The 15,400-nt window shown below is 34.5% G+C and overlaps 1 protein-coding gene across 1 annotated transcript in view; it reads right to left on the bottom strand.

Annotated features, from left to right (window-relative positions):
• Positions 1 to 12,564, bottom strand: part of LOC124237957 (collagen alpha-1(III) chain-like) — a 40,087-nt gene extending 27,523 nt beyond the window's left edge. Inside the window, exons 1-4 of the mRNA XM_046658121.1 lie at positions 12,360 to 12,564; positions 1,887 to 2,089; positions 1,577 to 1,627; positions 1,031 to 1,144 (exon numbers count right to left, since the gene is read on the bottom strand). Coding sequence (XP_046514077.1) covers positions 1,031 to 1,144; positions 1,577 to 1,627; positions 1,887 to 2,089; positions 12,360 to 12,438 — 447 coding nt within the window. The 5' untranslated portion in view covers positions 12,439 to 12,564. The remainder of the gene's footprint in view (positions 1 to 1,030; positions 1,145 to 1,576; positions 1,628 to 1,886; positions 2,090 to 12,359) is intronic.
• Positions 12,565 to 15,400: the final 2,836 nt, after the last annotated feature.

Here is a 15,400-nt window from a genome sequence, read left to right as displayed (position 1 = left end):
GTATGCAATGTTAATCTGCAATCATTTGTTCCTATATGCTCTTACTCAAAATAATATTTCTAAGCGATATCCACAGCATTAGAAACATGACATCAAAGACTGTTGGAGCCTTGAGATAATATAATCTGACCTTCTTATTTTTAGCAGAAAAATGAAGTCAAGTAACTTTCCCAACAGTTAATGATACAAGTAAAATTTATATCCCCTCGCTTCTGGTTAATAAGCCTAACAATCACCTAAAATAAACACTCCCATAGAAAATAAGCACAAGAATGATAAAAAGGCTCGTGTGCTTATTGGATTTCATTGGAAATTATTCTATTTTGAATTCTAGGCCTAACAATGGGTTCTGTTTGGTACCAGGATAAGAGTAAGTTAGATGACATCCTTGGCTTCTTGTTGAGTTGATGTTTGAAACACCTTTTTGTAAACTCATAGCGATTTGTCTATATGTGTTTTCTAATTTCTTCTAATTACGCACAGCAGAAATTTTGTCTTATTTATTTGTTTTACATGCAGAATTAGTTGGTTGCCATGCTTTTCAAGAGGAGCATGTTGTACTCTGAAGGCTTGGCAAAAGTAGTTGCAAAGGGCTGAATAATCCTGTTGATTTGAAGTCAATACGGAGTGTTGTCCAGACTTTCAGAGGCTTTACCATTGGAGTTATCAAGGCAATAAGGTATAGTTATAAAGGCAATAAGCAATTCCTAAATTCTCTAGGTTAATTCTTTTAGGATGTGATGGTTCATTGCTCAAACATAGTGCATACGTTATATGCCTGCTGAGAAGTGGGAAATTTTGCAAAGATATAGTAGCCAAAGCATTAGCATTATGTGGAAAAGTGAATATTTATAAAGCACTTAGAATAGTGCCCAGCACATATAAGCACTAAATAAGAATTTGTTAAATACATAAAATCAGAAAATAGACATAAGAAACACACAAAGGTGAGAGGTAATATAGGCTAAAGAAAAGAAAATGAACTAGCGAGTCTTAAAGGCGGGCATGTTTTAGGCCTGGAATGTATTACCTGACCACCAGTAGAGCATGATTCACAGATTCCATGGGGGCCGGGAGAACCAGGGGAACCTGGTTGCCCTGGGATACCAGGGTCACCATTTCTCCCAGGAATACCAGGAGGGCCCTGAGAAAATCAGAGATAAAAATTAGTAAAACAGTGAAAAGTCCTAGTGATTCAGATTCATTACCAAATTGTAGCTTCTCTGCTTTGTAACAGAAGGAATCAATAAAAGTGATACATCTGCTTGGGAACACATACATTTTTGCCCAAATCCTGTGAATAATTTCGGTATAATTCATTCCTTTGTATATTGACCTATATTTTATTTTTCAAACTGAAAATGGGGATGAAGACATTATACAAAGCTTGGGAAATTTGAACCTTTACATGTACAATTATGGATTCTCAATTTGAGTTATTTTGTGTCATTTAAATGTATGGTACTCAAGGAAACATATGAATGAAGAAAGTTCAAATATGGAAAAGCTGTTAGAAGAAAACCAAAGTGAACTACTCAAGGAATTAATTTCCTTCCACTGAAGAATGTTTACTTACTGGATCTCCCTTGGGGCCTGGAAGTCCAACACCATTAGGAGGGCGAGTAGGCTAATAAATGGAAAAGATAACAGATTAAACAAAACATAAGAGCAACCTTCTCATGAAGTGTATCCCAATTTGCATATCTGTTTCTTAGCCCAAATCACATCCAATTCCTAGCTTAAACTGACATTCACCTTTTACTTGTAATACCAACATAATGTTTGACAGACGCTACTTTCATTTCCTTTCAGGCTCCTATGATATAGGAACTATTCATATGTTTAAATATGAATCTTGAAGATGTACAGATTATCTTTAAACTCACAGCTGTTGGAGGCTGTGGGCAAACTGCGCAACATTCTCCAAATGGAATCTCTGGGTTGGGACAGTCTAATTCTTGGTCGTCACATATTATGTCATCGCAGAGAACAGATCCTGAGTCACAGACGCATATTTGGCATGGTTCTGGCTTCCAGACATCTCTATCCGCATAGGACTGACCAAGATGGGAGCATCCTCCTTCAGCAACTGGAAAATAATTTAGATGGTGTGATATTTTCATACGTTTTGCTGAAATGTGATTTTGTTATGCTGTCAAGACCATTTCCAGTAGCCAACGTGGAAATAGTTTGAAACAGATAATTTTTTCCTTTCATTAAACTAATTTGTGGGTATGTTCTTATAAGCATGCTTATGCAAAAAAATTGCAAATTAAATTACAAAGAATATCATATTGTCCCTACATAATTTGCTAAGTAGTAAGAGAATGCTTAAAATACTAAATCTGTTTATTAATGTCAAATTGGCACACCATAGTAAATTATCCTTAAGACAGTATTTTACTTTTGTTTGTAGTAAGAATTTAACACCAATGGAAATCCCACAAGCACTTAAACATTTTTTATTAATTGTATAATTGAAAACAAGCCTTTCTACTCAATTGCTATTCTTTATTTTAACAGTAGATGGGAGCATTAAACTATAAAGATGATTTTGTTACTAACAAGACTTTCTGGATTTTCTTAACCTAGTTGAGAAATTCGGGAGAATACGGAGTTACTCTTGGCAGCCCCAAACTCTTCCAGATTCCTGGGAAAACTTTAACAAAACTTATTGTATGTATTGAATATCACTGCTAGCTCTGTTGGGCACTGGTAGGTCAATATGATATGACATAACATATTGCATATCTCATATGAATGTGAAGAGATTTCCAAATCACTAAAAAAAAAGTTTTTTTAAAAAAAACAAATATTGGCAAGTAGTAAGTAAAAATAATATGGAAAAATATGAATCATGATCATGTGTTTTTGTGGCTTAAAATGGTCAAAAATTTGCTTCAACCAAAATTTTAGACTTGTTTCCTGATTATATGCAAGGTACTGAAATTTCAGCAGCTATTAACAATGAATCAGCTTAGGGGTTGCCAAAGTAAAACTTGGTCTCAATTCTTAAGGCATTAGCTGTGGATTGTGGTTAAATCCAAGCTTAGTTCTTGAGGATTACTATGATAGCTTGCCAGTAATTGAGTAAATAAACAAGAAATTTCTAGACATCTGCAAAAATTTTTGCAAACAACAAATGATAATACTGTTCAATATTTGTAGTTTTGTGAAATAGTGAAATTTTATTTTCCCAGAGCCAAGACCTTTAAAATGTCTGCTGAAAGAGGCCTGCTTGGGAAGAGGAAACAGTTTAACAACTACACTTTTTTGCTGCCTTGTGGCCAAGGGGCTGTGAGTGGGTCCTGAGATTTTTCCATCTGGATATATATGACTTTTTAAGATCCCGTTTCTATATTCTCTCCATATCCTAAGTAATAATGATTTAGATCATGCTAAATACTTTGGGTTTAGAGGTTTAGCTGGTTTAGTAAAAGTTCGCAAAAACAGGAGAACTTCAGAACCTGTAGACTCTATGAGGAGCAAAACTGCCTCCGTTCCTCATTTGCACTATGTGCACAAATACAACTTTAATGATTTTGTGCAACACCCTTGATCAGTTCCAGAAGTTTAAAAGTCCACTCTCACTTTGTGTTATAATTTCCCAATGTAGTCTACAGGTACTAAAAGAAAGCATAATTGTTTTACTGCCATTTTCAGCAGGCAAGAAAGGATCTATTTATTTAGAAAAGTTATTCTAGTTCCTCCTCCATGTTTAAAACAGATACATGAGAACATCGAAAAGAAATATTGCCTAAGCTTTTAAAGGAGCATTCCTTTGTACTTAGGGAGCATAAAAGCTGAATGCCAAAATGATTACCTAATTCAAACGAAGTAGACCTATTTAAATGGTGTTTTGAAAGGTATGCTTAAGAGAAGCGCAAATAATTTTTTCCTATTATTATGAACATTAATAATATAAGAGGGTCTAGGCATTAAATTCATTGTTCTCTAGGCAGAACTGACATCTTTTATTTAAGAACTAAGCTCACTGGTTTTCAGAAAAGTTCTAAAAATTTTAGTGAGATAGAAGATTGTTTAATAAATTGCATGAAATGCATTCTTCGATCTTTGCGTTGGCTTTCTTTTTCTTAAAATGAACCATTTTAAAACTTTCTCTAAATTAACTTTATATGAAACGTTCCAATAGATTAGTTTCAGCTCAAGATTTCCCCATTAATAATGTGGGTTTCAGTCTACCCAGCCCCCTTGAAAATACCAGTCGTGTATAGAATGTTGACTAGAGGAGATAAAACTGTATTGTATACTTGAAATTTGCCAGGAAAGTAGATCTTATGTGTTTTCACCACACGCACACACCAAAAGGTAACTATGTGAGGTGATGGATGCATTAATTCACTTGATCATAGTGATCATTTCACAATGTATATGTATGTCAGATCATCACATTGTACATTTTAAATATACGCAGCTTTGTCAATTATACTTCAATAAAGCTGGGAAAAAAGAAAAAAATACCACTAGTTTATACTAATGATTCTTTCAGCTCTTTGTCTCTGGATCAAGAATATCTTTCTGCATTTAACACACGACCTGTGTTATAAAAATTAGCTACTGAATACTGATGATGTAGTAAAGACAAATGAGAATAACAGTTAAAGCCAGGGTGAAGTATCTCATGTTTTAAATATTTTCTCTTCCTATGTGTGTCCTCCGCCTTAAAATTAGTATGATTTTTCCCTTCTGTCTTCATTCTCCCATGTCTACATCTCATTGAAAGTATCAGCACATCACTAGAAATACAGTGTTTCTTCTTTGCTCTGCAAACTGTTAAATAAATGAGCACAATATTGACTTATTAAAACTGTAAAGAAATTTATTAGAATTGGGCTAAACCAAAGTTATGTAAACGAAAATTGTTATTTAGCCTCTGGTTTCCGAATTTTATTAGAAACCATGTGTATTGTGCTTTTTAAAACAGAGAGGTCTCAATATAAAGGCTGAGTTATTTTAATGTACTTCTCTTTTTTTAAAAATGATGGGTTCTAAGTACAAGAAGGAAGTTGGACTATTTGAAAAGTAAGAACTATTGCAGTTTTGTTTGTTACTGTAATTTATTTCATATTCATTTGAAAGAAATTTGACTCTCCTGAAAAGTCAGTTCCTGTAGAAACTTATGGCTGAAAGTCAGACTTGTCTCTGTCACTCTACCTCAGTCACCTTTGTTGACAGAATGGAGAGTTTTACACAGTTTCCTCTATGTTTTTTATCCTGTGCAAGGCAAAATATGGTTGGCAATATGTTCTACCAGATGCTAAACCTCTTACACAAGTGTCTCCCAGCCCTCAGTTTTAGTACCATGGCCTAGCCATACGTGGGAAAATCATGGGGTGTCAAGAAAAAGAATGTTTTGTTTTCAAGAGGAATAAAATGTTCCAGTTAGTCACTTGCAGCCTTTAGAAATGGAATAGAAAATAGGATTCAGAAATAATAGTCATCTCATCCTAGTCCCTGCTTTTCTGAGACATCTAAATTCAGAGCAGCTTTGATTTAAAAAAATAAGTTAAATACCTTTGCAAAAATGTTAAATAAAATATCAAATAATCTCGTTTTTATTACTGGAGAAGTAATAGATTTTCCAATTACTTCCTTTGCTGTTATTGGTTGAACTACGTTTCCTTGTTACCATTTATAATTAATTTTAAACTCGACTTCTCCTGTCACTTGGCATTTCTGTTCCTTATTACAAAGTACAGCTCTGAAATAATTTATTTGTGGTCACACAAGCAATGCAGTAGACTAAATCATCTCCTTACTGGGATCTAAATTATAAAACAAAATAAAGCTAGTATATGACATAATCCCCTCTCAGCTTCTTTTATTTCCCAGCTCTCTGTTTTGGAACTTTAGAGAAAAAGAAAACCAAGTAACATAATCTAATATTTTTAGATGTAGTTAAAGCTTTCCTTTTTGTTGTTTTTCTTTCCATTCTTCAAATGTTAACTTATACTGATTTGACATAATTTTATGACTAAAATTCTAAAAAATAATGCAAATTATGTTTATCTTTATTCCATTTTGGAGTAAAAATAATATGCCCTGAAGCATCTAATCAAATTGTTAATTTAGCCTGAGTGACAAGTTTAATTTTTTTTCTCTTCTCTTCTTACTGAATCCTTATCTGGGAAAAGGTGTTCTTTAACCTGAAAATCTAAAAATAACAGATGTGACATGCAAAGGATCATAACATTATTCTCCTGTTACTTTAGAAAGTTGAACATTCCATGTGTGACTATAGGGGGTTTATGTGGTCTACAGATGAAAATACGTTGGGCTTTTAAATGAGACTAATGTTTGGGGAATATATATTTTTAGTAAATATGTTTCTGCTGCTTATATATTTATCAGAATATCTTAAAATATGCTAGATGAGTTAACAAAACGGACTTTGGACGAAATATCTGTAAACCTTTAGAGATGGCTAATTTCAATTTTAATTTCAATGCTGCTTTGCATGGACAAGGCAGATTCTGCCTATTTTGCTCCCACCAAAAGACAAAAAAACTTAATGATTCATCATTTCTAGATGTTCCCTTGTTTTATTCTTCATAGATATCTGATTTTTATGTCTCCAATTAGAAATTTCTTTTAAGGTGATAAATATTTTGTCCTGCGAAAAATAGAAATAATTAGAGAACTAAAATGAAAAGGATCATATATCTACCCATCAGCAATTGTATTACAATATAATCTGATTAGTGACAAATTATAGGAATACTGATGAAAATATATTCTACTTGGTTTATTACAGTTGGCAAACATCTTTAAATTTTACGTCTGGTAACCAAAATTTTATATCTTACCTTTCCTGTCACTAAGTCACTAAGTGCTTTAATTTCTTCCTTACAGTAGTTTTATTTTCCAGTGTTAGTAAAACTAAAACTAAGTAGAGCTTGCTCAGGATCTCCCACGTTGTAGGCACTGTTCTGAGGGCTTTGCAAGTCTATTTTACTTAATCTTCTCAAAGTCCCCGTGAAGTGAGTGCTATCATAGTCTTCATCTTACAGATGAGGAATCTGGACACAGAGACGGTAAATAATTTTCCCAAGGTTATATAGTGAGGGGAAAAGCTAAGACGAGAACCTAGGAAAGCTGTCTCTAATTTGCTACTCGTAACTACCGCATCTAGTCCCTTTCTGCAGCTTGGAGGGCAGGGCAGGTTTAAAGAAGCCAGCTTCAAAGCTTTGTCCCATTATGGTTTCTAAACCCTGTCAACTTAAAATCAGAGCCTGCAAAGGCAGATTTTGTAAAGGGATAACAGTTTCCAACAGAATATCTTTTCTGTCTGATCTCAAAAAAAGAAGATACCATCTGGAGTTGAAATCTGTTGTTTATTTTCTCCTGACCTTCTGAAAATGACTTACATCTCCAAGGCCACCCTGATGACATCCAGACCACCAGCAGGATTAACGTGCTTGGGAGACCCAGGGTACGTTTTACTCTATACAAAGAAGCAGGATCCTAACAGCACAGCAGCAACAACAGACACATAAGGCTTCTGTATCCAATGCCAAAAACATATTTAGGATGTCTCACTAAGATACTGATTTTCAGAAAATATAGTTAGTAAATGATTCATATTAATGAACTTATAACTTCCTTAGAGGCTTCTCTTCTAAATTTGGACATCATAAACATACCATGCAGCTCCAAAGAGTGTTTCTCTGATTTTAATTAACTCAAGGAACACTGTCCCTGTTTGCCAGTCTCCACACCAAATAATATAGAAAACAAAGTTTCGGAAAAATGAATGCCATTTTACTGAAGCAGTAATTTCTCAATGTGAGTTTTCAAAGCAAATTTAACTTTTAATGGTTTCTGGATCCTTTATCTTTGGTTTTTACATCCTTTGGGCCTTTTAATTTTTGCTCTCTTCTTTGAACTTTTCATTTTGTTCATTAAGATTACATTTTAAATGGCAATTCTTGACCTCAGTCATGGAAAATACAAGGGTTTTATTAGTTAATCTGAAAGGAATCCACTTCTGCTGTGTTTTCATTAGGCACAGACAGAAATTCTAGTGGTTAATGTAACTTCCCAAACTGCAGTTAACAAATGATTTGTGTAAGAATAGCTATCTCATTTTTTCCGTTGTCATCTTGACATGAAACAGGCAAAGTTTCCCTTTTGAAAACTCTGGATTTTTTTACACCATATGACACCCCCCCACCTTTTTTTTTTTTTTTTTTTGAGCATGGAAAACAATGGGACTGAACTGTTTTACAGGGAAAACTGTTTTACAAGAAACAGTGCACTGAGACATTTCCAGAAAGTTATTGTAGACCTGGAAACTTTACAAATGTCCTTCATGTCCAGCAAAGGCAACAACATCTTTCATTTTTAAAACTTTAACTCTTAAGAAATCCACTTTAATCACTTCAAGGCAGTGATATCATTTCATGTTACAAAATAATAGAACTGGGCTACATAATCTTTGGAACTCTGCACCAAAGAAGAGTCATCCGCAATGGAAACCATGGCTTTTTGGTAGAGGGCGCTCTTCTCTCTGAGTGACAGCTCAGGGTCTGGCGTGCGACTCTAGATGTGGAACAGGGGCTTTCTGAGGAGCTATTTTTCAGTCTCAAATCTACTCCTGGGAAACTTACAGCCAACGATTCTTGATTTTTTAAAAGAAGCCTGTAGCTGAGACATCAACCCAGGAATCTGAATTAGTTAAAAGGTACCTAGTCACAGTCTTTCCTTCTTTCCCAGAATTCTTCCAGTGACTTTGGTCTTTTCACTCATACTACTAAGATGTTTGATTCCAGAATTTAATCAGAATTCCTCCTATTCACCTACAGACCTTTAGATCGTCTGATGTTGAATACTCTGGAAGTGGTAAAGAAATGCAAGGTATCATGAATGAAAAACACAAAATCTTGTATCAGTACTTTATTCACTTAGAATTTATGTTATTACAGAACTCAAGATAATTTCTGGTTAAATCATAAGTGATTTAAAAAATAGATTTACCGATTCAAAGTTGAGTGTTAAACAGAAAAAATGTACCTTTTTCTCACCTTTAGAAATTCATTAGCTCATACATTTTCTAGGGCATTATATAATTTTTAGTATCTCCTTTCAATGACAAACAGTTACAAAAGTAAGAAAATTCTGGATTTAATGTTTATTTTATGTTCTCTAATTACCTAGGATTTAACAGAATTTTAGTTCTAGTCTTAACTTTGTCACTTCCTCATTGTGTAATCACAACCAAAATTCTGAACCTATGTTATATGACCAACAATGAAATCTGTGAGCAATCACACAGTCTCTCCTCTTAAAAGTACAATTATTTCTAGTGATTTTATGCTATATTTTTTCATTAGTTTAGTATGTTTGATTTTAGGGAGAACACAAAGCAGAAAACTTGAATGTTACTTGATCAGTTACAAGTTCTCTCTTTAAATATAGTGGAAAACAGACATAATCTGTAATAAGGAACTGATTCTGAATCCATTTACAGTTCCGTAATTCTAAAGGAATTAAAGACGCACAGTTCATTATCACACTGAAATTACAAGTGTACCAAAATATCATCTCAAACATTAGAACACTTTTAGTTAAAATAAAGTTTATCTCTTTGCCCCAATGAAGCAATATTACTTAGCAATAGCTCTCTATCCATTTATCTATCTATCTAATAAGTAGTAGCTAAAATACTTAGGTCACATAAGGACTACATCAGAAACTTGACAAATATTTGAAAAAATAGTTATATGTTATATGTGGCATAGTTATATGCGGAATTTTGAAAAGGGCCATAGCATTCAAGCTTATTTGAATGAGCTCATTTGTGTGGGAGTATGTGTGTTTGGCAATGTTTTATCAGTAATATACTAATTTTCTTAGGAAAGTAGTGTTTAATATTTAAAATTCACACGTAATATTTTTAAATCTCGTTATAAAATACAGAATCCAGCTGTGTAACATTTGTCTTGGCTTTGGTTATGTAGATGTAACTACGTCTGTCAGCCACTAGGGGGCGAGTCCTTGTGTTTAAAATTTGGCATGTTTATAAACTACAGGAAATACAAAACAGACCACATTTCTTTATTAGTGGAATAAAATATACGAATTAAACAGAACTTTCACAAATTTATAAAAAGACCAAAATTCTTTGTGAGGACATGTTTTATGCTCCAGAAAATTCATGCAAGTAGACTAGAAGTTGGTGTTCATTAGAAGTGTGCTACTTCGCTGTGGGCTGCTCAGGGCATGTATGCCCCAGAACTGCATATGAGTGTCCTTAAGGGGCTGTTCATTCAGCCACCTCCTGTAACCTCCCTCATTTAGTTCACCAGCAGGGTTTTTTTTTTTTTTTAATAAAACCTGTAGAGAACATAAGATGTACTATGCTTAAAAACGTATTTTTCATGACAAACAAAAACAAGAAGCTGAACAGAATCCCTTTCAACTTCTTTTGAACCTAAAAGCTACAAATGTATTAGGAAAATATAATAGCTATTTATTATTTTCTGCATCTAAAGAGGAAGGGAAAATAAAAAGAATTTATCGATGTAAAGGTAATGTAGGTATCAAACACTTTTTTCCCTTCTAAAGTTGAATTGAGAAGAAAAATAGCCATAGAGCTAATAAAAGATTGTAACCCCAGGCACCTACAAATATTTTGGCCATCTTTTGAACGAGACACCACAGATTTGTGTGTTTTCCAATAAATGGGAACTCTCTGAATTTTTTTTCCAGAAATCAGGAGAATTTAAGAGCTTTAAAAAAGATGAAAGTCTTTATTGAGGTGAGAGTGTGGTAGTAGTCATTTGGTATCCTAGCCAAGGACTAGAGTTGTAGCATCTTCTGGGGGAGACAGAATAGGGAGGGAAAGGGGAAAGAGGATTGAGGTTCTAGGGAAGGAAAGGGGTAGGGGGCAAGAGGAGAGAAGAAAGAAAAGAGATGGAGGCATAGGGAGGACACATGGGAATGAGGGAGGGGTGATAGAGGAGGAGGAGAGAGGAGGAGAGATGGACTTGCCTAGGAAGGGGGTGGAGTGATGAGTGAAGGAAGCAAAAGAAGGAAGAGGTCCAAGGCAGCCAAAAGGGGTGGAGAGATAAGAAGGAAGGGAAAGGAAGGGAGAAGAGAAATAAGGGGGAGAGGAAATGAAGGGAACAAGGAACATGGGCGTTGCTTCTTTTGTAGCCACGGGCTGAACATAACTGAAGAAATGTCACTGGGTATTCCACTCCCCCTCAACTTACATATATGACTTGTGAGGATATCAAAGATATTTGATAGTAAAAACAGAAAACTATTTTCAGACACCATGTTTGCAAAAACTATAGGTTTAAAGAGAAACACTTTTGATTATGTGCAAATGGAAATTGATGTGTAATGATTTCTTTTAGCTCCTTCAAATTTAGCATTTAAATATTTATTCCTGTAAAAGTTTGTATTCCAATTTGTCCTGTATTTTCATGACTAAGGTGAACACATGAATTAAAAGAAATATTTTCACATAATCAAATAATGAGACAACTGTGGTTTGGGGGAAATTAGAACATGAAAACCATTGTTTGCACTTAGAAAATACAACAAATTAACTTTTTGAAGTCAAGCAGTATAGTGTCTTTACCTTGTTTGCAGAACACTGAAACATTCCTGTTGAAAATATTTTTAAAAATATTCTCTTCATTAATGCAAATGCCGTGAAAATGTAGAAGATGTGGAAAACACTAGACCCTTAACAATATGCTATTAGAAAACATGTATTAATCAACCATGGAAGTGCTTGAAACAGCATAAAGACAGAAACGATGAAAAAGTTTTAGCAGTTTGAATCCGTTTCAAAGAACATTGAAGATATTATCTTGTCATTTTATAGAAATACATTCAACAATTCTAATAATGTATTTTCCTTTAGACTATTCTTAATGCGTGCTATTTTTTAAATGCGTTATCCTATTGGGAAAACAATACTCAATACTCGATCCTTACAAAGAATCCAGCATACAAAGGAGAACATAAAACTATTACAAGAGTCCAATGACTTCCAGACTGCGGAGGGAAGCATTCCAAGATGTTAACCATCCAGGAGGGGAACTTTTAAAAGCCATTTTAAAAGTTTCCAGCACCGTTAACATGCAAACAAGTTAGTACAAGAACATCTTTATCTTAAACCAGAGAACTTTTAAATAGAAAGTCACAATATTCTTTCTGAGCAAATGTAAAAAGGCACCATCCTGTTAAGTTCTACGCTTCACCGTTGGGAGCTTACAGAGGAAAGTAGCTTTTAGGAGACTGATTTTCCCTTTACACCTCTTTGTAAGGAGAAGTAAAAATAAAAACCCCCGTAAAGTTTCTGGAAATCAGTACCTACTCACCTTCCTGTTGTGCCAGAATAAGAGTGGGATGAAGCAGAGCAAGCAGTAACCAGGTCCCCTTTTGCACAAAGCTCATCATGTCTAAATATCAGACATGAGACTCTTTGTGCAAAAAGGAGAAAAGAAAAGCAGTTCAAAGTAGCACCATCAGTTGCTCCCTGCCCTCGAGCACCGGGCCCGTCATAAAACTCAGCCACTGAGATTCCTGTGCTTTGGCCTTAAATAGGAAAAAGTTTGGCTTCCCTCACTTTCCAGCCCCTTTCTGAAACATGAGAGCAGCACCCATCCCCTCAGCAGTAAAAGAAATGATTAATATGTCTTTTTCCCTTATAGAAGACACAACCCACAAAGGGAGAAAAAGAGCACATCTGGAGCTTGTGTGCATCTGTTTATGTATAAGATGTTACATATTTTAGTCACATATATGTTTGTATAACTTAAGAATATATATCAAAATGCTCTGCCTGGTGTTTAAATAAAAGAATTAAATATATGTACTTTTTGTTTCCTCTTATAACATTAACAACTGTAATTTTGAGAAATCCCTTGATGCCCTTGTCTTGGGCAAGGCTAATTTGCAAACCTTATCTTCCTAGAAGTTTTTTTTATTGGGATTTTGCCAGGATCCACCCTAACTCAATTTAAGTAGGGAACTGTGAAAGATTAACTGGAGGAAAAGCCTCTGCCTGTCCCTTCCGCTCATCCACCCACCCTGGGTCCCGGAAGCTCAATTTCAGGTAAATGTCAAAAGACTCAGCATCTGAGCTATGTTTGAATGGCATCTGAAGAGTTAGATGCTTATCTATAGCTGTTTCTATTTCTCACAAATATCTGTAGCCAGCCAAACAGTGATTTCTTCTGAGATCTCAAATTTTTATGCTGCCTGAACAGATTTTTCTAGAGAGAAATTTAGACTTTTCATGTCTTGACTTTGTAAGAAATAAAAAGAGAAAGAGCCTATCCCATGGAATATCAAAGTACCAGAAGAAGGTCTCATTTTATCTGGATTAGTATAAAGATTGGTATAAATATTTCTAAATTTATACTTTTATATGCATAATTTCCAGGCCACATTAATATACGTAATACACACATTAATAATTTTCAATATATTTCTGGATCTAGGGAATAATTTCTGGGTTATATTTGAAAAAGGGGTAAATGCCATTTATAGGTCTTTGAAAAATCTTTGTAAGAAAAATATGCTTGTCCACAGTGTCCTTATTTCTAGTAATCATGATATTTCTTTACGCCCTAGTCATCAATCCATAGTTCATTCATCTGTATGTTCCACACAGGCTCTTCAATTTTGATCAAGGTCATCAGCATTTATTTTATTTTTTCTATGTTAACCATACTCATCTCCATGAATGTATGTGCACATAAAACTCTCCCCACTTCACAACAATTCATGGAAGTCATTTCTCTAAGATTCAGCTCAAAACTTTTGTCCTTTAAACTTGTTTTCATCTTTCTCTTTCTCCCTATTCATGTTACCCAATTTTTACTCAATTCATACGCTATATGTACATTCCCAGGTGTATATCTTTTCTGTAAGCATGGACAGTGGCTCACTTGCCTCCCTACAGACCCAGTTACAAAAATTACAAAGATGTCCTAATATAGATGACATCATCTGATGACAGGAAAAGAGAACTAGTTGGACCAAGCTCTTGTGCATCTTTTGATTTTAGAGTGGAGAGTCACAACTTGAAGAAAAAAAAGTAACGATTGAACTGTCATGAAGATAAACTTTTCTACTGGATCAAAATGGAGATGTTGGGGAAAAAGACTATTAGATACATCTTTCTGTCTTCCAATCATCTTTATCCTGTACTTTAAAAAAATTCCCTTGTATTTAAACCCATTCAGAAATATGATTCATTTTTCTCCTGGTGTCTTTGACACTTGCAAAAAAATTCATATATCTATTCATTATCTTAGTGTTTTAGATGGTTAATGAGAGTTGAAGTTTATTGAATTTCTTCGTTAGAATTATTTCCCAGTGTGAAAAATTAGGTGTATTATTTTTTAAATAATGCTTTTTATGCTTTGTTTTGGGCATTACATGTACAATTTCTATTGTATTTTTGGTTTATCCTAAAATTCTTAACTAAAATATTCTTAAATAAAAGTTTTACACTCATGGGAAAAATTCATGATTGATGCACTCATTTAAGAAAAGTTAGCTGATATTTTGCACGTAAAAGCATTGTTGTATTTTAAGATATCCATGAGAGATCCGGAGATAAGAAATCTCATACTCCAGATTTTCTGATTTAGCATTCTTCACTATCTTGAGCATTTTTAGAGGTCCTGTACCAGAATCCTTTGCATTCTGTATCCCAGATCCTATTCCTCCTCCTCATGTCAGTGTTTTCTAATACAGTGTCTAGATGGGTGTGGATCTGAGCTGGTGTCATGACTGGGTAAAATACACACACTGGTGAATCCTATCATGCAGTCCAAGAGCTGGTGTTCTCATAGTAATCTAGACATATTTTTTTCTATATATCCCTGACTTCACTGACATTAACCAGCTCACATAATGTTTCGTTTTGCTCTCTGGATTGCATTTGGAGTTTTAACACAAATCTAAACACCTGCAGCAGCCAAAACACTGATTAATCTGACTCTCCTCTAACAAAAAGAGTGACTGGAAAGATGAAGCAAAGCAAGGGTGTGGCAGATTATCAACCAAAAATTCAAATCCTTTCCAGTTCATTGGAAAACGCATCTTGGGGGAGATGCATAAGCACAGCTGTGATGAACTCAGTAGGCCAGTGAATGTCAGCAGTGCTCTCTACAATAATAGCAAGAAGAAAATCGGTTATCTCCATCATGAAAAACACATGGAATAGAAGTCTTTCTCTCTCTCCCTCTCTTTCTCACTTGTACTGCCTTATGTGTGATCTTCTTTTTTAAGCCAAGGAGATGCATTATTTTCATGGACATTTTCTATATGCCTTCAAATCACTGTAAGCCCCTTTAAAATGTATCTGTGATAAGATTCACTTAAAAATACACTGAATCCGTGGCAG

The sequence above is a fragment of the Equus quagga genome, chromosome 4 (genome assembly GCF_021613505.1).
Source record: "Equus quagga isolate Etosha38 chromosome 4, UCLA_HA_Equagga_1.0, whole genome shotgun sequence".
NCBI lineage: Eukaryota > Metazoa > Chordata > Mammalia > Perissodactyla > Equidae > Equus > Equus quagga.
The sequence above is the reverse complement of the archived record's forward strand: the minus strand, read 5'-3'. Positions and strand labels throughout refer to the sequence as shown.